Source organism: Mya arenaria, chromosome 7 (genome assembly GCF_026914265.1).
Source record: "Mya arenaria isolate MELC-2E11 chromosome 7, ASM2691426v1".
NCBI classification, from domain to species: Eukaryota; Metazoa; Mollusca; class Bivalvia; order Myida; family Myidae; genus Mya; species Mya arenaria.
The window spans coordinates 5,229,330-5,251,506 of record NC_069128.1 but is presented as its reverse complement, the minus strand read 5'-3'; the positions used below and the strand labels follow the sequence as shown (position 1 = coordinate 5,251,506).

Genomic DNA, 22,177 nt, shown 5'->3' with positions numbered 1-22,177 from the left:
TGAAAAAGATCAGGGCTGCTCTCAATCGTCACTTGAGCGATATTGGTATGAATTAAAACATACTTATACTAAATCATTTTCAATAATAACACTTTTTTAATCAAATCAAATTTATTTACTTGAAAAGCGAATATTTTATTTACAGAGACCTTTCCAAGCAGGGTTTATTTTCTGTGTTGCCACTGTTTTAGACATTTTTTGAATTCTTGTACTTTAGGTATACTATTATTGGCTAGAAATAATGAATTATTGTTTGTCAATGTGATTCCTAGAGTTTTTGCTGACGTAAATGTCGATATTAAACGTTTTGGAATAGTTAAGTTTTAAGCCTGACGTCAAACCAAACTCGTAAATTGAATGTATTAACTTCTTGTATGACGATTTCTTTCCATTGTTGAAGAATATAGCATCGTCTGCAAATAGTGTTTTATTTGAGTGTTTTTAACTGTGATCTCTTCGATCTCTTGGCAATAATCACATATAGATGCAATGTTATTGTGTCCCAATATTGATCTAATCTTGTTCGCAGCAACATTGTTGTCATACAATGTTTGGACGAGGTATGTTCTGACCCTGTGAGCAGGGAGTCGGTTGGTTGGATTGAGCCCAGCCTTCATTACCATTTGTTTCATCGTGGAGCTGTGTGTGTTAAAACCGACAGGATTTATATTGAAACATCGTTTATGATATATGTTTGTGCTTGTTGACAGCGCATTTGAATACATTTTGTCTGTGTTACGGTTACCTAATTTGCATAGTTCTTACACTATTTTTATATGGAAAAATAGTACATGGGGGTTTATCATTACTCCGTCATAAGATATGTTTTTAAAGGGAGTAACACAAGTGAGTACATATAACCAGTTTATGATCTAGATTATAAGTATCTTCCATGACGCTCGTGTAAGATTTCGACCAAACCCGAGCGTAGGGTGTTTTGCGGAAAGGAAGTTTACCGAGATTCCGCAAAACACCCTACGCTCGGGTTGGGATAAACCTTTCTCCCACCTCAGATAAGTAGATCCATTAATTTAACCATGCTAGAAATTCTTATCTTGTCCACGGGCGAAGATAAAATGCCCGTATGGAACTTCTTTTAAATGTTACCACATTGTAATTACCTCCCTTGTTGAAGACTGTCGTCTGTAGCGCATCATGGAAACCTTGTCTTGTGGCAATATTTAGAACCCTAGTTAATTATTTATCGCTTCAAATGTAACCAGAAAACAGTTTTCACGCACCTTTCATGAAATAATGCTTCACTCTTCTTAGAACTATTTAAAGACCGATCAGACCATTTACATACTCTGAATCACTGCGCGAATATCCATGACAACCACAAAATTATCGCATATCCGTATTATTTTCACTAAGCACAAAAGAGTTCCAGCAAAAAAATACATTTTTACTTAATTTTGTTTAACTGAGGTTTACCGAGTTTCCGCAAAACACCCTACGCTCTGGTCGGAATGAACCTATCTTACACTCTCGGCCATGGAAGATATAGAGGATATTTGTTTATTTCAGTGTAAGATCGTATTTTATTTCACGAGTGTCATAGAAAAACATATTTTCACGAGTGGCGAAGCCACGAGTGAAAATATAGTTTTTTATGATCACGAGTGAAATTAAATACGATCTTACACTGAAATAAACAAATTTTCTGTTTCTTTTATGCTTATTTTCGGAGTTTTATTTGTTTTTTATTTATTTCTGAATTATCCCCTTTTTTGAAAAGGGTGGGCTTTACGCCGCTACCCGTAGGGCGCCCCTCATGCTTAATTATAGCTGTCAACTTTTTTACTTTCGGTTTGCTGAGAAATAGTTCTCTGCTATTCATTCTTATAGCTTAATATTCGCTCGTTTTTTATTGCAAAGCTTTATGAACAGTAAAAAATGAAGTATTATTAGTGCACAAATGTTCCAAAAAATAATGAAAACACTTTTTATTTAAACCAAATTACTACGCCGCTATTTATAGGATGAAAATTTGGAAGGTCAAATGTGTTAGCAAAACAAATGTGGTTACTCATTGGATTTTAACCATTCTTCTTAGTTTTAAGACTGCATATACGCGTGTTTTTATAGTAAGTTAATATACAGTCATCTTACTGTCAGAGACCAGTCTGTTTCGCTTTAAAATGTTTGTTTTCCAGAAAAGTAAATGCCACGCTAGTTTGTTGACACATTTTGAGATGTGGGTGGGGTAAAAAATATCGGATCTATCCGATAAATTGTTGTGTGAATTCTCCAGGAAGCCCATTTTACGTACTACAACGGTTAACAGTTCAAAATACATCTGATCGATGCTATAAAATTTTATTTACTTTCGAACAGTTGTTTTTGTCTGTAATTTGTTTGGAATGAAAGCAAATGTTCGAACATTCAGCTTCAAAGATCAGTAAAATGTTTGATAAACGGGATAACCGGTAATAAACGGTAAGTTGTTAATTTACAATTATATATTTATTTAAATTTATAAAATATTTCTTTATTTTTTTAACCTTTTTTGACACAATTTACTGAAGTCCAGTGTTCTGTTTTGACCAAGGCACGTACATGTAACAACAAAATATTTTAAAAGTAGTTCTGAAAATTGATATTTTCACTCCTTATTTTGCAGTGAAAATATCAAATTGATATTTTCACTGTTGTTATTTCACTGTTAAAACCCCATATTTCATCGTAAAGCATGAAAGAAACTTATAATCTTACACGAGCAACCATGGTGGATGCTTTTTCTCAAAAGAAGTTGATTTTATTTCATGCGCATTGAAAAACATCGCATATAGATAGGTGATAATTTGTGGCTGTCATAGATATGTGCGCAGTGATTCAAAATATGTACATAATCGAAATTTTTTATTTGGATTTTTAATATAACCACAATACAAGTTTTCTATGCTGCTGCAGACGACGGTCTGTACAGTTTGTGATGACTATAAAAAAGTAGTCCCATACGGGTATTTATTTATTTTTGTACGTGGATTTTCAGCATGGCCAAATATTTTTTAGGTTTTATTTAACATGACTCTATTGTCTCTTGTTACAAGATCCGCCCCCAAAATATGTTTTTATTTAACACGGCTGCACTGTCTCATATAACAGGAAGACCTCAAGAAAGAGGATAAATCAACATGTCCTCATGCCAAACATGCCTGCTGTTACAGGATAAGCCCCCCCCCCATCCCGCCCCCCTCGAAAATAAAGGTTTTTATTTAGTTCAAGAAAGAGGTTTTTATTCAACATGGCCCTAATTGCACTTGTAAAAGGATAAGCCCCCCCCCCAACACACACACACCCCCACCAAAAAAGGTTTATATTCAACATTGCTACAATATCTCCTCTACCCGAAGCAGCCCCAGAAATATTTTAACAAGACCTGAATTTCTCTTAGCAAGGTAGAGGTTTCAGTCAACTTGGCTTCAAAGTAACATGATTATTCCGACCTCACCATGGCAACGAAAACACACAGACCAAACAGACAAGAAGAAATGGACAAAAGAAAAACAACAAGTAACCGCTCTTTTTATTGTGATTTTATGTAAAATAATGAACATCTGACAATGTGAGCACAGCATATGTCGTCTTTTTCTCGTCTAAATAAATGGAAATGATTAGAAAAAAATAACACACTTCTAAAGGGAGTTTCTCACGTTTTTAAGGCTAGTGTAAAGATAGAAGATGTTACTATTAAGAAGTCGCTTTAACTATAAGAAATAAAAGATCTTATTATCAATAATATATGACATGTGCCAGAAAATACTTCATATTTTATTGAAAGTGTAGAATGTGTTTTTTTGAGATTGCATGACTTTAAGTAGGAGTTGACAAAACATGAATCGCTTTCAAAAACTTGGAAAACACATGAAGTAATTGAGAAAAGCCCTTTAAGAGACACAGATTATATTTTCAAAACATAAGGAAAGTTTCTCAAACTGTTTCCGATTGAAATCGGAATTTCAATTAAATTGATAACGTGTCTGGAAAAAGAAAGCATGTTACGGAAATTACCGAACTAATCTTTCCATCATGTTACGGAAATTACCGAACACGTCTTTCCATAATGTTACGAAAATTACCGAAATTAGCTTTCCATCATTTTACGGATATTACTGAACTTGTCTTTCCATCATGTGACGGAAATTACCGAATGTATTTTTCTATAGGTCAGAAAATAATTATTTTGTTAAAACCCAGTTTGTTTTTTACTATTCTTGGCGTGGATAGATGTAGTACTGTTCCTATTTCGTATAATTACAATTCAAAACTATGTTAACAGTTTTTCTCTGAACTTTACAAAGCTGAGTCGAAATCAACCAAGAATAGGCGTGGGATAACACTACACTTTCGTCTGTTTCAAGAAAATAAGACGATTGCATAAAGACTGTTTGACTTAGATTGCTTTGTCTTTATGGAAACATTATTAAAACTATTATGACCTTCTGTGTCTTTGAAAATGAACGAAAATACGTGACGTTTCTAACATACAAAAATAATTAAGGAAAACATTCTAAACGACCATTGCTATAAAAATAATTTATACATCACCAAAGTTACTAGTATCTAATGGTGAATAAAGTAATTCATTATTCCTCATCCGTTTTCCTATAATCCGACACGAAATCTTTATAATGCGCCCTTGTATATTCACCACAATCGTTAGTGTTAACAAACGACAACTACTCATCTGTATGTAACTTTCTAACACAAGAAAATCCTCCCATACAATCCAATGCCACCTAACTATAATCCCAACATTTCCATCATCGAATTCTGTGCTGCGCCGGCAGCTCCTCCTACTCCTCCTCCCATCCCCCCAAACTGCGGCCCCATCCCGCCCATCCCTCCGCCAGCAGCGCCAAAACCACCCTGGGCGCCCATCCGTCTTTCCATCGCAATCTGCTGTGCATCTGTCATTTCAAATGGGTTAGCTCCCCGTGAACGCCCGACCCCTGGACCGCCTGGACCCCCGGGTCCAGCAGCCGCACCCCCAGGTCCACCTGTGGTCTGCCCGGGCCCCTGCTAGCCTGGATCACCTGGTTCCAGGGGCTCTGGACCTAAGCCAAATAACTGTAGAAAAAAATATCGAAAAGGGTTTAAAGTAGTCAACCAATATAAAGACATTTTTATACTTGGTTTGTGTAGGCATACAGCTCGAGACTTTAGTACATATCACACTCATACACTTTCACTGTATGTGTTCGGTATACTATCAGTACGAAAAATTGTGGGCTACTTTTTTGTACTACGTCATCCAGTTGTTCGTACAGTGAACTCGTTTAAAGCAAATTGTCGATATCCACGGCAATGTGCAATTTTCGAACTAATATTTTATACATCTCCGAGTAGTACCGTGCAAGTCTTAAATATAGAAGGCTTATCATTATCTTTATCCCACTTTCCAAATTTCCTTACTGATTACATTCAGCCGGGTCAACTAGCCTAAGTGTCGAATCAAAGCACTTGGATTTTGATCTTAAATTTAGTTAAACCTTATATAATATATATAGCCCCTTACGAGTTACAAATACACGTGCATGTATACGGGTATCTGCACACATAAGTACACATATACGTGTAGCTACACATACAAGTACACATCGACATGACACCACACATACAAGTACACATCGACATGACACCACGCATACAACTACACATCGACATGACACCACACATACAACTACACATCGACATGACACCACACATACAACTACACATCGACATGACACCACACATACAACTACACATCGACATGACACCACACATACAAGTACACATCGACATGACACCACGCATACAACTACACATCGACATGACACCACACATACAACTACACATCGACATGACACCACACATACAACTACACATCGACATGACACCACACATACAACTACACATCGACATGACACCACACATACAACTACACATCGACATGACACCACGCATACAACTACACATCGACATGACACCACACATACAACTACACATCGACATGACACAACACATACAACTACACATCTACATGACACCACACATACAACTACACATCGACATGACACCACCCATACAACTACACATCGACATGACACAACGCATACAACTACACATCTACATGACACCACGCATACAACTACACATCTTCATGACACCACACATACATCTACACATCTACATGACACCACACATACAACTACACATCGACATGTCACCACGTATACAACTACACATCTACATGACACCACACATACAACTGCACATCGACATGACACCACGCATACAACTACACATCTACATGACACCACACATACAACTACACATCTACATGACACCACACATACAACTACACATCTACATGACACCACACATACAACTACACATCGACATGACACCACGCATACAATTGCGCACATCGATATGACACCACGCATACAACTACACATCGACATGACACCACACATACAACTACACATCGACATGACACCACACATACAACTACACATCGACATGACACCACGCATACAACTACACATTTACATGACACCACACATACAACTACACATTTACATGACACCACGCATACAAGTACACATCGACATGACACCACGCATACAAGTACACATCGACATGACACCACACATACAAGTACACATCGACATGACACCACACATACAAGTACACATCGACATGACACCACACATACAACTACACATCGACATGACACCACACATACAACTACACATCGATATGACACCACGCATACAACTACACATCGACATGACACCACACATACAAGAACACATCGACATGACACCACGCATACAACTACACATCGACATGACACCACACATACAACTACACATCGACATGACACCACACATACAACTACACATCTACATGACACCACACATACAACTACACATCGACATGACACAACGCATACAACTACACATCGACATGACACCACGCATACAACTACACATCTACGTATAACTACACATATAAGTACACATCTAAGTGTAGCTAAGCATACAAGTACAACTTTACGGTCAGATACACATAAAAGTAATCATCTACTTGTAGCTACACATACACTCACAATTACGCGTTGTGATTCTCAACCATTTCTCTACACAGTACAGACAAACCAGTTATATGCAATGAAGCGTGATATACCGAAACATCGATTAAAACAGCATATGATATAACAAATATCATACTTATGTCGAATATCTTCAATCAGTTGCGTCCGAATTTGTGTCATATTCGAGATTGTTTTGTTTTTTAGTTACCTCATAAATTCGAAAATCAGAACAGTATCCAGTAGGTTGAGCTCTTACCATGCACTCAGTAGGGTGTGGATGAACCACAGCAGTATTTTGATAATTATCAAAACCATACTAATGTGGTATGTAAGTGCTTACCAATAAAGCCATCAACAATCCAAGTCAACGTCAGTGCGTGTATAAATATGTCTTCCCCATTTTAAATGAACCACAGCGCAATCTACCCGGCTTACGGAGCCCTGCCTTCGGTCTTTTACCAAATATTGATAGAATTAAGTTTCTCCAAACACTTCGACAAACCATATCACAATACGGCCGGCTGATGGAGCACCGATTAAACATTAATATGGAAACAGGTTTGTAGACGTGTTTGATGAAACAAATTGCCTTATTAAACTTCTGTAGTAAATCGAAGGCGCAGCTCCTTAAGCGGCATAGACTGCTCTTTGTTTTTATTTAAAATGGTGTAGTAAAAGAAAAGTTTTATTTTAGTCCTTATTTGAAGCAAAATGTTGCCTTCCGACGTAGCATTTATGACGTAATTCACCACGTGGTATACACACACTGGAGTGTTATAAGTGAATATTGTTGAGAAGTATATGCACGCTACAGATCCTGGATTCGACGTTAGAGATTTGGCCCCTCCCTTAGAACTGACATTTATTGTCATTTATATAGTGTTGGCAGGGATGTTTGGGGTTAATCCCATATGAAAATAGTAACAATGTCTTGTCCGAAATGTTGCATTTTGGGCGTATTTCATCACTTTGTTTCTCCTATTTTGAAATAAAAAGGACACTTTGACAATTTGATGAGGTGGCGTGTGCGCTAGTCCACCAGTGCGCTACTTTTTGAACGATAAAAGCTCATTATACTGTGCATCGTTCTAATATGATAATTACTTGATGAACGAAAAAAAACAAAACACGCGACTGTAAATGCAATGGCCGCGCTTATAGTGGCAGACATTGATGATGTAGTGTGCGCTTATACCTTACGAGTCATATGCATCCATGTGTTTGACATATAGTACAGAACTGCCAAATTAAAAAAAAAACATAAGAGGACCCATGTCTGATTTTCTTTGTACATTTTTGCTTAATCGTCTCTGATTGTGTTTTAATTAAAAATGTGGTCTTCTTGACATGTATCAATCCTTAAGTGTAAAACAATATCACAAACAATTTTGTTTCTGTAGTAAAATAAACACAACTTTTGGAATAGTTTTACAAGATGTTAGGAATAAGTGGCAACTTGTGTTTTTGTTTTAAGTTTCTACCGAGGAAAAGGACTCTAACCTTTTAAAGTTTATCTGACTTTATCACAATTCAGAAACTTTGGCTGTTGTATTCGGACTAATGAATACTGGTACCTAAATTTTTTTAATCAAATTCAACATGGTAAACGGGTTAACCGGTAATAAACGGTAAGGTGTTAATTTCCAAATATATATTTATTTAATTTATAAAACATTTCTTTGATTTAAAAAAAAATGCCAACATTTTCTGGTTCAAAGTAAAATGTTCTGTGTTGATCAAGGGGAAGTAATTACAAATGATTTTAAAAGTAGGTCTGAAAGTTGATATTTTCACTCCTCGTTTTGAAGTGAAAATATCAAATTGATATTTTCACTGTTGTTATTTCACTGATAAAACCCCATATTTCCAAAAGCATGAAAGAAACATTTATACCTGCATCATTTCATTCATCATTCGTTGCTCGATCATAAACTGTCTCCGCGAACTCCCACTTGTAGGAGGCGGCAGTCCCCCTAAACCAGCCCCGCCTCTCATTGCGGAAGGATGACCAACTGCGCCACGGGGATGACTACCACGCATGCCTGGTGTGGGTAACATCTTAATCTGTATTCCTAGGGCTCTCTCTGTCGCAGGTACGATTCGCGCCAAGTCAGCGCTATTTGCGATAACGGGATTTACTCCGGAACGCATGAGTTTCTCTGGTGTCAGGCCAATAAGGATTGAAAGAGGGTCAACACCGGGCTTCATATTGTCAAGGAAAATTTGCCTAACTTCACGTCTTGTTTTTGGGTCAGGCCTAATGGGTATTTTACGTGGTTTCGGAGTGGTTATAATTGGTGCTGGAGTCGAAGGCGGATTTAGGAACTTAAGTAATGCAGCAGGATCCATTCCCATCCCGGCCGCGCCACTTCCACCCATTAGGGCTGCAATGTCAGTATGTTGGGAGCCTGTAACACCAGCCGCAGCTAGAACAGCTTGCCATGCCGCATCAGTAGACGTCATATTCTTCGGTGCAGCTTTCTTAGCTTTCTCAGCTGCAGCCTTCTCAGCTGCAGCCTTCTCAGCTGCAGCCTTTTCTCTGGCCGCTTTATCAGCAGCTGCTCTTTCAGCAATTGCTTTTTCTTCAGCTATCATTGCTGCCTGTATTTCTGCTAACATGCGTGCCTCGTCAGCAGCAGCTTGCTTTTTACGTTCCTCCTCGAGTCGTCTCTTTTCGGCTTCGAGAGCTTTTTGCTTGGCAATTTCAGCCTTCCTTTGTTGTTCCTGTTCAAGCCTTTTGTTCTCTTCAGCTATTGCTTGTTGGCGAGCCAACTCTATTTCCTGCTGTTTTTGAAACTCCAATTGCATCATTCTTTCTTGCTGAACCCTCTGGAAAGCTATTTCAGCCTGACGTTGTCTTTCCTGCTCTGCCTTCAATCTTTCTTTTTCAAGCCTTAACCGTTCTTCTTCCGCAGCCTTTTTCTTTGCAAGTTCAATGGCAGCCAGTCTATCTTGTTCCATTTTTAATCTATCAGCTTGCATCTGCTTTCTCTGTGCTTCCATTAATTGACGCTGGTAAAGTTGTTCCTTTCTCAATGCTTCGATCTCCATCTGCTGTTTTCGAAGCGATAGCTGTTGCTTTTCGTACTCAACCCGTTGCTTTTCAAGCATGAGCTGTCTCTGATGCTCGCGTTTCTGATCTTCGAGCCGCCTTAATTCTTCCCTTTGTTGACGTATGAGTTCCTGAATGTCATTCTGTGCCTTTCTTTCCCTTGCAATCATCTGTAACTCTCGCTGACTGGGTCCAGTATCAACATAAGAAGACACTAACGACTGACCGGTTGCCATTGAGCTGGATACTGATGCTTCAACTGTCGGAGCAACATTTTTGGTACCTACGGATGATACAACGTTTACGGTATCTACTGGGGACACAACATTCGTCGTTTCTACGGAAGAAACAGTAGTTGGGGTATCTGTGGTCGATACAACGTATGTAGGAATGCTGGTTGTTGATTGATACAACGGTGTTTCAATAGGCTTAGTCGCTACTGGATCATTTTTGTTTATCAAACTCTTGCCACTTGTATCTACAGTCACTAGCATTTGTGTGACTTTCGCTCTGGTCTGTACAACATCTGGTGCAGCTTGCGTATCAAAAACCGTCGCACTAATCATTCCAGGAGCTATTTGGTCTTTGGCAGTTGCGTCAACACCTGCACCAACACCCGCTTTCATTTGTTGATCTGTACCTACATCATCTACTGCCAAACTTGCTCGTGCCTGACCTGCTGTTATTTAGCCAGTCGCGACAGGCGAGGACCCAAACGTTTCTGACTGGCCGAAAGACGATGGACCCGATGTGTAAGACATATCGGTCGTTGATTGTTGAAAAGTAGCCACGTTTTGAGAAGCTGATGGTGTTTGTGATTCAATAGTTGGTCCTCCTAACATATTTACATTACCAGACAAAAGGTCTGCAAGGCTAATGGTAGGTGACTGGGCTCCCATATCCATTCCCGATTATTGGAAATTGCCCATGAATGTCCCGTAGTCTGTTTGAGGTGGTTCAGGTTGAGGGTTAGCGCCCATCATCCCCTGGGCTGTCAAAAACTGCTGCATCGCCGCCATGTCGATATTTTGATTTCCCTGATAACCTTGACCTTGCATCGGAGCAAATGCATTATTTGCGTTTCCACCGGCGTTAGCCGCCATGAATTGCTCCAATGCCATCATCTCATTTTGTGCAGCTTGGGTTGCACTACTAGCCGATTGTTGGGAAGCAGCGGTTGAATCCTGCGCGCCAGACATGCTCGGCTGTAAGTACTGATCCATTGCTGCATCGCCTAGTGTGCCCTGTATTCCCTGTGAATCCATTTGTTCTGAAGTATTTTGCAAGAAAGAACCAGCTCCTGTCTGTGTGTTACTTTCAACAGTAACTTGTGAAGACCCTTGTAGTTTGCTAGCACCTACCCCCATACCCTGGTCGCCCATTTGATCGATGACACCGTGGTTGATAAAATTCTGCAAAGCCCCTAAGTCACCTCCGAATAAACCAAGCAGAGGATCGTTCTCCATAGCCGCAAGCTCTTTTTGTGTAAACTCCAGAGAGGCTGTCCCATTTGTTGCCACATCAGCCATAATTCCTGATGGTGCAGTGTAAGAAGGTTCAGTCGCTTTAGTTGACGATGAAGTTTCAAGCATTGTTTCAATTTGTGCATTTCCTGTGAGAGATGGTAACTGACCAGTGTTTGTCATGCCTAACGAACCAGTCATATATGCATCAAGTTGTTCTGCAGTCAAAGATGATGGACCAGACTGAGCAAAAGCTTCAGGACCAGGATTGGTACCCTTCCCCTGATTAGATCCGTCAGACAACCCGCCAAACATTCCCATAAAATTCATAGACGACTGCGAAGAGGCTTGTGACATTGAAGAGGACGAAGAGCCTGAACCTGAGTTACCCTTGCGTTCAATAACGGGCCCGGTATTAGTTGCTTCCAAGAGGATTGTTTCAAACGGATTTGACTTGTCCACTGGTGAATAATGTGTTTCTGGAAGGGGTGGATACTGTGTACCAGATATGGGTGGGTATTGTAGGGTTTTTATGGTAACTTTATCCGGGTTGTGCCCTTGGGTGTTCGTTCGATCACTTTTAAGAGAAGCGTCAGTTCTTGAAGGACCATCAATAACCTTGGTTTTCGTTTCTATTACATCAAACATACCTTGTTTAAAATTTAAGTTTTGTGCATTTTGTAAAGGCTGGTTCTGAGAATCGTATGTCTTTGTCTGTTCTGGTAGACCAATGAGATTTGGCTCGATCGATTGTGACGAGAAATCACCAACTTGGGCGGAATCGGGTCGCACTTCAACAACCTGCTGAGTCGGATTGGGCGGCGCCGCTTTACCGAGTTGTGCGGGATATAAGGGGTCAGAAAGCGTCCCAGTTGGTTCCGTGGACGCCCCTAAACCTTTTGACTGTTGTTCCATGTTAAGAATGGTCATCATATGTTCTAATGTCATGCCTGCCATACCAATATCGACTGGTGTCTCTATTGGAGCCGGAGTGGTAGCTGGCTTCACTGAAGAACATAAGAAGAATGTATTTGAATAATACATAAAGAATCAGTTTAAACAGATACATTTTGCAAAAATGAATGTATCCTGTTACAAGATCACAACTGCAGTTTAAATGTTTGGAACCTCCTAACATAAAGCTACACTATTGTTCGCTGTATCAAATATCATGCTCATATTTTGTCAGCTACAAACTGAACTTTATCAAATTTTAATTGTTTGGCGTTTAAACAGAGGCAAGACCAACTATATAAAACTGACAATACAGTAAAAAGACTATGGAACTTAGCTCATTAGTAGAAATTATAGCAAATTCCATGTTTAGAACGACACAACCTGGACCCAAGTGACACTAACAGAGAAATAAAGTGCAAACAACACAGGATGGCCACACAGACAGGCATCCAAAAAGCTTTATTAACAAACATTGAGTTACCCCCTTTGGACGGTCAGTGAAACATTGGGTTTCCCGCTTCGGACGGTCAGTGAAACATTGGGGTTACCCCCTTTAAGCGGTCAGTGAAACATTGGGGTTACCCCCTTTGGACGGTCAGTGAAACATTGGGGTTACCCCCTTTCCCCTTTGGGCAGTCAGTGAAACATTGGGGTTACCCCCTTTGGACGGTCAGTGAAACATTGGGGTTACCCCCTTTGAAACACATGTTTATTTAAACGCTTACTCGTAGGTTTAGTGGTTGTAGATGTAGTCGGTTGTGATTGCGAGGGAGCTCCTATAAGGTCCTCTATACTGAATCCAACGGCCTGGAGGCTGGTCATGTCCAAACCTGTACCTTGGAGAAGTTTTTCTAACTCTGATGCCTGGGGAGATTTAGGAGACTCAGGCTTGGTTGGTTGTGGTTTTGTCATTTGTTGCTTGGATGGAATATCCGGCTCTGTCTGCGCTGTGTTCATATCATAGCCGAACATGTTAAGATCCTGTCCGAACATACTCTGATCCAAACCACCAATCGTCTGTTCTTGTTGTTGTCCTGGGGTGTTGGACATTAAACTACCATCAGTAAACTGTCCCTGTTGATTCTGCGGCTTTAGGAAATCCATTGTTCCTGTCATACTTGATTCACCGAATGCAATAGCAACACTTTGTTGCTGCTGTTGAGCCTTGTTTGGTGCCCCTTTTGGTTTCCCTGTTGATGCACCGGGGCTAAGAGGGTTATCCCCAATAACGCCCATTGCTTCACCCAGCTGCCTGATAAGCTGCTCCCTTGACTTCTGTTCGGCGGGGTCAAGTTGGGCATCAGTCACAGAGGGCTGGGCACCTGCACCTTTGATGAAATTAAATCTTACTTATATAGACACACTTACTATGTGCAACAAGATGCTTATAACGAGTACTACTGTGATAAATGATATATGATAATTACACATGTTACCATATATAGAAACATTTTACTTTTACAGCAAACACTTGTGAAACTCAATTTCAGAATGGAGTTTAGTATCGAATATATTTAAGATTGCGCTCCATCAGTGTACGAAACATTTTCGTCAGTCAGTGCACGGTAGGTGAAGTTGAAATGAGATTAATTAGGACAATTTATTTCCAGTGCAAAACAAATGCTTTTAAGATAACATTATGTAGAGTAATTTCGACTGCATCGACGTCACATACATTTTACTTTAATAAAACGACATTTAACTAACCAAAATCATCATTTTATCAGTTCAGAGGTATTCCACAAATTCATTGGTATATATTAATACCTCAACTTCAATTCCTTAAATAAACAGCATTATAGCAGTCCGATGATCACAACATAATCTGATATGTTCGGATCGCGAATCAGCATGTATTAAAATAAGTTGTAATAAATTATCTAGATATTGTTTCTATTGTGTCAGCAGACCAGGAAAACCTTCAACATTTCAAAAATTGATAATTTATAATTTTGTAAATATATGGTTGTCATTAGAGTTTTACGTTAGAAAGTAATTTAACGTATGGACTATGAAGTGATTATTTTTTCCCTCGTTTGTAAGACGTATACTGATATGTTGTCAGCAAACATTGGCTCATACCAAGACAAAAAGAAATGTAAAAACGGTAAATCTGTGAGAGTGCAGCTTTAACAAAAAAAAACCGGTTGTATACAATTGACTACTTTCAGTGGAAACTCGCTATGTCGATCTCTGTTATCTCGATGTTCTGTATTTTGTTATATCGAGTGTTCGTTATCTCGAAGTATTTCCCGAGGTACCGACGGTTTAGACATAGCGAGTTTCGACAGTATTTCATGCGTATCGCCTGACCTACCCAGAATGGAAGAAAGAATCGACGGCATAGAGCTAGCGGCGTCCGCCGGGGAGGAGCCTACAGCTTCCAGGTCAGTGGTGTCCAGGTTCCTGGTTGGGTGGTCAAGATTCGCCTGAAATGAAAGACCGTTAAATGGCATCAGTTTCTACAAATAAGCTTGTCGCTTTATCATGTCAGTCGCCGTTGAATGGTCAATATTCGCCTTACATAATTAGTCAGAGATCGACCGCTTATTCAATCAAGTAAGTATATTCCAAGATACACTTATAATATATTATGTGTATACAAATAGCCATACGTATAGAATGTCAACAATGTTACAATACACCGTTTCTGTGCCTCTCTTGTTTCCTGTATCATATATTGTGTAAATGTATCTTCATGTAATCCAATACAGTCTTGGCTCGAACTCCAAGGGACCGGCGAAAGTATCTCGAGCCGCGGAAAATTCGAGCTAAGCGGAAATGCGTAGTTTTAGTATAAAGAAAGCGGTGCTTTATATCCAGTTCGAGCCAACGGGGAATTCGAGTCAAGCGAGTTCGAGCCAACGGGGTTCGATTATATCAAATTAAACATAAAGCACTATGTTGAAATTACTCAAATGTTATTTAATAGCGCTAAGAACATTTACACCATCAGGTTTTTTTTATGATGAACAATACATATAAAGATTCAATTTGATCTGATACACCCTAAATATGGATAGTTCGTATGTTAAATATAGCTAAAACCTTACACTTAAATTGATCATACATTGTGTATTATATAAACCGACTCAATAATAAGCGTAACCATTGTTAGCTGATAAGGGTATTTTCATTATTTCAAATACTTATACAAAGAAAACAAAATGATTTTATGATGATAAATGCATATATATATATATATATATATATATATATATATATATATATATATATATATATATATATATATATATATCTAAGATCGAATTTTCATCATGTTAAAACCATACATTAGAAACTCGCTTTGCCAAATTCTGTTATCTCGATGTCCTGGTTATGGCGAACTTTTTTCGAATGTATTGGGTTTAGTTCGACATGTTTGTATTTCGGTTATATCGAATGTTTGTTATCTCGCATTTCCCGCGGTCTCAACGACTTGGACGATACGTCATAGCGAGTTTTGACTGTATTTAATACCATACACCTGTCCAGACAGCATCTGCTCGGCAGTTGGTTGATAACCAAACCGGGACAGACTTCCGCTCGCACTGCGGATATCCGCCTGGGTGTCGAACGATGACTCTCCCATCGATGTGCCTGCAACAAAAGGCTAGATCTGAGGGGGCTTATATCTTAAGTTTTGTAACTATTGATAAATGTTACGTTAAGTGTGAACAGGTTATGAGCGAAAAAGCATAAATAATACAAAGATAAGTATTCAAACATTCACTACATGAGCACCTGAAGATGATTCAAACCTTCAGTTCAAGATAATTCAAAATTTAATTTCCAAATAATGTCAAGATAATTCAAACACTCACTACGAGATAATGCAAAATTTCTCTACAAAAAATAGCTTTTACTTCAATATAATATAAACCTTGACTTCAAGATGTTTCAAACAATTGCTACAAAATAATCAAAATACTCTCCACTGACTGTTCTTTTCAATAAAATTAACCATTAACCTCACTTCTACCTTTAGATCCAACCAGATAGTCGATATTTTTACCACTATCCCGTGAGATTATAAGTATCTTCCATGGCCGAGAGTGTATGATAGGGTTATCCAAACCGGAGCGTAGGGTGTTTTGCGGAACCTCGGTAAACCTCGTTTCCGCAAAACACACTAAGCTCGGGTTGGGATGAACCTATCTTACACTAGCGGATATGGTAGATGCCTTTTCTCCCACCAATTAAACAAAATAAAGTGATAAAAGTTGGGGTTTTTCGCTGGAACTCTTTTGTGCATAGTGAAAATAAATGCGTATAGACATGTGATAATTTGGGGTTGTTATGGATATGTGCGAAGTGTTTCAGATTATGTTAATAGTCAAATCTTTCTTTAAATAGTTCTGAGGAGAGTACAGCATTATTTCTTGAACGGAGCGTGAACATTTTTATGGTGCCATTTGAAGCGAGAAATAATTAATTAGGATTCTAAATATTGCCACAAGCCAAGGTTCCATGATACTACAGACGGCGGTCCTCAACAAGGGAGGTAATTGTGTGATGACAATAAAAAAAAGAGTTTCATACGGGTACTTGTTTTAGTTCTGCCCATGAGCAAGATTATAAGTGACTTTAAGTATCTTCCATGATTCATTGTCTAGTGGACCTTTACAAAGATTGTTCAAATTATGGCCTTGGGGTCAAAATTGGCTCCGCCCCGGGGGTCATGGGTATACTTGATATGTTTATAGTTAAAACTTCAAAAATCTTCTCCTCTTAACTTACTTGGACTAGAGCTTAGATATTTGGCATGATTCATCGTCTAGTGGACCTCTACAAAGATTGTTCAAATTATGGCCTTGGGGTCAAAATTGGCCCCGCCCGGGAGGGGGGGGGTTAGGGTATTCTCTATATGTTTATAGTTAAAACTTCAGAAATCTTCTCCTCTTAACTTACTTGGACTAGAGCTTAGATATTTGGCATGATTCATCGTCTAGTGGACCTCTACAAAGATTGTTCAAATTATGGCCCTGGGGTCAAAATTGGCCCCGCCCCTGGGTGGTCATGGGTTTTCTCTATATGTTTATATTAAAAAAAAATCAAAAATCTCCTCTGAACTTACGTTGCTTAGAGCTTAGATATTTGGCTTAATTCATCGTCTAGTGGACTTCTACAAAGATTGTTCAAATTATGGCTTTGGGGTCAAAATTGGTCCCGCCCCGGGGGGTTAGGGTATTCTCTATATGTTTCTAGTTAAAACTTCAAAAATCTTCTCCTCTGAACTTACTTGGACTAGAGCTTAGATATTTGGCATGATTCATCGTCTAGTGGATCTCTACAAAGATTGTTCAAATTATGGCCTTGGGGTCAAAATTGGCCCCGCTCCCTTGGGGGGTCATGGGTTTTCTCTATATGTTTATAGTGAAAACGTCAAAAATCATCTCCTCTGAACTTACGTGGCTTAGAGCTTAGATATTTGGCATGATTCATCGTCTAGTGGACCTCTACAAAGTTTGTTCAAATTATGGCCCTGGGGTCAAAATTGGCCACACCCCGGGGCCTTAGATATTTGGCATGATTCATCGTCTAGTGGACCTCTACAAAGTTTGTTCAAATTATGGCCCTGGGGTCAAAATTGGCCACACCCCGGGGCTGATGGGTTTTCTCTATATGTGTTATAGTGAAAACTTAAAAAGTCTTCTCCGAACTCACAAAGACAAGTAACGTCTTAACTTAAACTGGATAACATATTTAGTACACATACCAATTTTCAATATGGGCCACATACAACAATTAATAACAAATATACATATATAGATACACACGTAAAATCAAGTAGTGACAAGAGCTTAGATATTTGGCATGATATATCATCTAGTTGACTTGTACCAATATTGTTCAATCTTTGGCCCTGGGGTCAAAAAATGGCCCCACCCGGGCGGTCATGGGTTTCCATATATATGTATATGATGAAAACTTATAAAATCTTCTTCTCCGAAACCAAAAGGCGAAGGCCTTAGATATTTGGTATGAAGCATTGTTTATCGGACCACTATTAAGATTGTTCAAACTTTAGCCCTGGGGTCAAAATTGGCCACAACCCGTGTTCATAGGCTTAGGTTTTCAATATTTTTATATAGTCTTATATAATAAAACTTTAAAAATCCTCTTCTCCAAAATATAAGACCTAGAGCTTTCATATTTGGTATATAGTGTTACCTAGTGGACCTACACCAAAGGTATTCAAATGATTGTCCTGGGGTCAAATTGTATGTTTAGTAATGTAGGGCATATTTGATTGTCATTTGAATATGAAGATGGTTGACAGCCGACCTGGTACAAATGTACAAAATGGTCATGTTAATTACAAAAACGTGTATTCCTGTGGTTGTAAAGCTGTCATATGTAGACAACAAATCAGTATAAAAGAGATGATTTGGGATGTGAAAACAGAGTTGGGATAGGCAAGGCGAGGAGAGCGGCCTTGGGTCCTTAATGGACGGCAGTTAGGATGCGGGATTACCTTAAATGTCATGCTGTATTATATACTGATTATTATACTTAGAAAGAACGCGGAACAATAAAGACTTAGAACACTTGAACAGTTGTTGGTTGGTTACTGAACGAACTATCACGAAAGTTAAGTGACCGGTAGCGTTACGTGACAACTTGATATGTAGCATCCTTACATGGTCCTCTCTCAACTTTGTCCAAATGGTTTTGTTTGGCCCCTTTTAGGGGTCACCAGAGCAAAAAATAGAAAAACCTTTAAACAACTTGATCTTATTAACTGATTGATGGATCTTCAAGTCTGAAGCATCCTAGCATTGGCCTCTGTCAGGTCTTTTCAAATAATTTTGTTTGGCCCCTTTTAAGGGCCACCAGAGCTAAAATTAGTAAAAAATACTTAACATTTTCTTCGCATGAACCCCTTGATAGATCTTCAGCAAATTTGGTTTGAAGTGTCCTTGCATGGACCTCTCTTAAATTTGTTCACATAATTTTGTTTGGCCCGGTTGCCATGGCAACCTAAAGGAAAATGTCAACAATTGGTTATAATCATCTTCTTCTCCTAAACCGCTTTGACAATTTTGATGAAACTTTATAGGAATGATCCTTAGTTGGTGCTGTTTCAAAATTGTTCAAAGAAATTAATTCCATGTAGAACTCTGGTTTACATGGCAACCTAAAGGAAAAGTGTCAACAATTGGTTACAATCATCTTCTTCTCCTAAACCGCTTGGATAATTTTGATGAAACTTCATAGGAATGATCCTTGGTTGGTGCTTTTTCAAAATTGTTCAAAAAAATTAATTCCATGCAGAACTCTGGTTGCCATGGCAACCTGAAGGAAAATATAGGCTGTCGTGTCCGCGCTGTGACTTTCTCTTATATGGACAGATTTTAAAATGACTTGCCATATGTTTTCGACATACCAAGACAATGTGTCGTGTGCAAGACCCATGTCCCTACCTCTAAGGTGAAAGATACACTAAGTGTTTATTCACAATGGAATGCTGAATAATATTATGAGGACATAGAGAGTGTTGGCTGTCATTTAGTATGATTGTTTTTTTTTCTATGCTCAGAGGCAATTTAATATAACTTGCAATATGTATTTGACACATAAAGGCAAGATCAACTTTTTATGTACTTGTTCATAGATCAATGTCACATTGGGGGGCATTTGTCACATACTTTGACAGCTCTTGTTCAATATTCTTTGAGAAACAAGCTATATTAATAACAAAGGTTAAACTCTTTTACTCAGGTGAGCGATTTAGGCCATCATGGCCCTCTTGTTTCTCAGCTACGACCACACAATAGGGGAGACAAGTGCTTTTTCAAAAAAGCAATCTCTAGTTATATTTAAGTTCAAAATTTGATTTTTGATGCATTTTTCTTAAACTGTTAGTAACCATTAGTAACAGTATAAGCCATAAAACATTAATTTTCGAACGGAAATATGAAAATCTACAATCTGATTTTTTTACAGCAATCTTTATCATTGGTTTGCAGATATTTACACAAATTTTGCTCTTTCCAAGACAAAAAAAAAAAAAATGGTATATCTGTGAGAGTGCAGCTTTAGTTGTCAAACTTATCCCTATAATTGAGGTGAGTGAGACAATTTCTTTACAGAACATTGAAAAGGGCATGTCATGGAGAATCTTCACTCTGCTAACACACTGCTTAATTCTGTTGAAGGAAGTTTGAAAGTATATTATCGCTAAAAGTGTGCCAAAACTTCCGAAATTGAATCCGAGGAAGTACAAAAACTGTTTGGAGAAAACTTCAAAAAATGAAGGTTTGGAAGTTCAGAATATCAAAACCTGGTGTCAAAGTTACTAAAATTTAATGTCCTCATGTTTAATAAGACTTGAAGTAAAAAATCTTTGAACACAATTTTGTGAAATTTGCAAGTTATAATAACAAATTATTCAGTAATAAAAGTATTTAGTTTGAGAATAGTGTTAAATTCTTAGAGTTTAAGAGGCATCATATTGTTACTTCCATAAATCAGAGGAAACTCGCTGCTTCCAATCTTGATGTCAAGGATGTTCATAGTTTCAAATTCTAAATGGAAGCCTTGACTTACACCTGTTTGCCAAACACGCTTGTTAGTTATTATATATAAGTATACATCGAAGGAACGGTCAATGTTGTCAGTCCATATAGTTGCTTCATGCTTCAGTCAGTTTCCATCATCCCTGCTATCTTCTTTTGAGCGAAATTAAAAGCTCCCTTTAAAAAACACTCTGGGGAGTCTTGGAGGGAACCTTTAGGGTCAATTGTTCAGAAATTTGCTATTTAACCCTTTGCATGCTGGGTAAATTGTCGTCTGCTCAAAAATGTTGTCTGGTTTATTCTAAATTTCTTTCAATTTACTCAAAAAACTTTGAGGATATATTGACTGAGTGGCAAACAGCTTGGAACCTGACCAACTTGGCGCCTGGTCTGGTTCAAAGCTGTAAAATTGCAAAGCCTTTAAAATCGCCATCAGCAGCCTAAGGGTTAAAGTTAACAATGTTGTTAATTTGTTCATTGTTAACTGGATTGTTGTTCACTTTCATATCTTAGATTACAGAGTTATTGCCCTTTGTTACTTATTTCTTGTCCGGATACTCTGAATGTTTCATAGACACACATGAGATTTGCAGTACTTTTTCCACATGTAAAGACAACTGAAGCAGCTACGCTTGCTTTATTTTGATATATCAGCATTACATAAAACATTTCACCTTTAAAAGGTAACAAAGATGCCGTTAACAATGTTTGTTAACTTTTTCAATACTCTGAATATACTTTTATGTGGTAAACTGAGTTGAGATTGAGGTTGAGATTCGACTTAATATTTTATTATTGTTACATTGGGTGCAGGTAGTAAACTTCTCACATTTTTTTCCACTGCAATTATAATGTAAGACTAGGACTGAAATACGGAAGTAGGAAGATAAAAGTTATAAACACTTCAAATAAAACACATCCTCAGTGACAGTACTTGACTGTATCAGGACATTTATCCTTTTAAGTGCAATTTATAAGTTTATTAGTAAGTAAAATAATTCATAGCTCATTTGGGCGGTAACGGAAGTAAGATGTTTAGATGAACAAGCCAACATTCTTATATTAAGAAGCGGCATCAAAATAAGCCCTTCTACTA

The 22,177-nt window shown here is 38.3% G+C and overlaps 2 protein-coding genes across 2 annotated transcripts; both read right to left on the bottom strand.

The window, feature by feature from the left end:
* Window positions 1-4,916: 4,916 nt before the first annotated feature.
* Window positions 4,917-10,765, bottom strand: LOC128240433 (uncharacterized). Its single transcript, XM_052957073.1, has 2 exons — window positions 8,981-10,765; window positions 4,917-5,060 (listed from the first exon to the last, which is right to left on the bottom strand). Exons 1-2 carry the CDS (start codon window positions 10,763-10,765, stop codon window positions 4,917-4,919), a joined length of 1,929 nt encoding a protein of 642 aa, XP_052813033.1.
* A 229-nt stretch (window positions 10,766-10,994) lies between these two features.
* Window positions 10,995-16,155, bottom strand: LOC128240513 (uncharacterized). The gene is made up of 4 exons (XM_052957167.1): window positions 16,047-16,155; window positions 14,877-14,988; window positions 13,285-13,887; window positions 10,995-12,609 (listed from the first exon to the last, which is right to left on the bottom strand). The coding sequence occupies exons 1-4, from the start codon at window positions 16,149-16,151 to the stop codon at window positions 11,051-11,053; spliced, it is 2,379 nt and encodes a 792-aa protein (XP_052813127.1). The 5' UTR covers window positions 16,152-16,155; the 3' UTR covers window positions 10,995-11,050.
* Between the last annotated feature and the right edge of the window lie 6,022 nt (window positions 16,156-22,177).

Excerpts from the sequence above, each read along its gene's own strand:
- LOC128240513 (XM_052957167.1), bottom strand. The coding sequence starts at position 16,151 with ATGGGAGAGTCATCGTTCGACACCCAGGCGGATATCCGCAGTGCGAGC. Across the intron at positions 14,989-16,046 it reads AGCAGATGCTGTCTGGACAG|GCGAATCTTGACCACCCAAC; the intron begins GTGTATGGTATT and ends CTTTCATTTCAG. Across the intron at positions 12,610-13,284 it reads TACAACCACTAAACCTACGA|TGAAGCCAGCTACCACTCCG; the intron begins GTAAGCGTTTAA and ends TATGTTCTTCAG.
- LOC128240433 (XM_052957073.1), bottom strand. The coding sequence starts at position 10,765 with ATGAAAGCGGGTGTTGGTGCAGGTGTTGACGCAACTGCCAAAGACCAA. Across the intron at positions 5,061-8,980 it reads TGATGAATGAAATGATGCAG|GTCCAGAGCCCCTGGAACCA; the intron begins GTATAAATGTTT and ends TATTTGGCTTAG.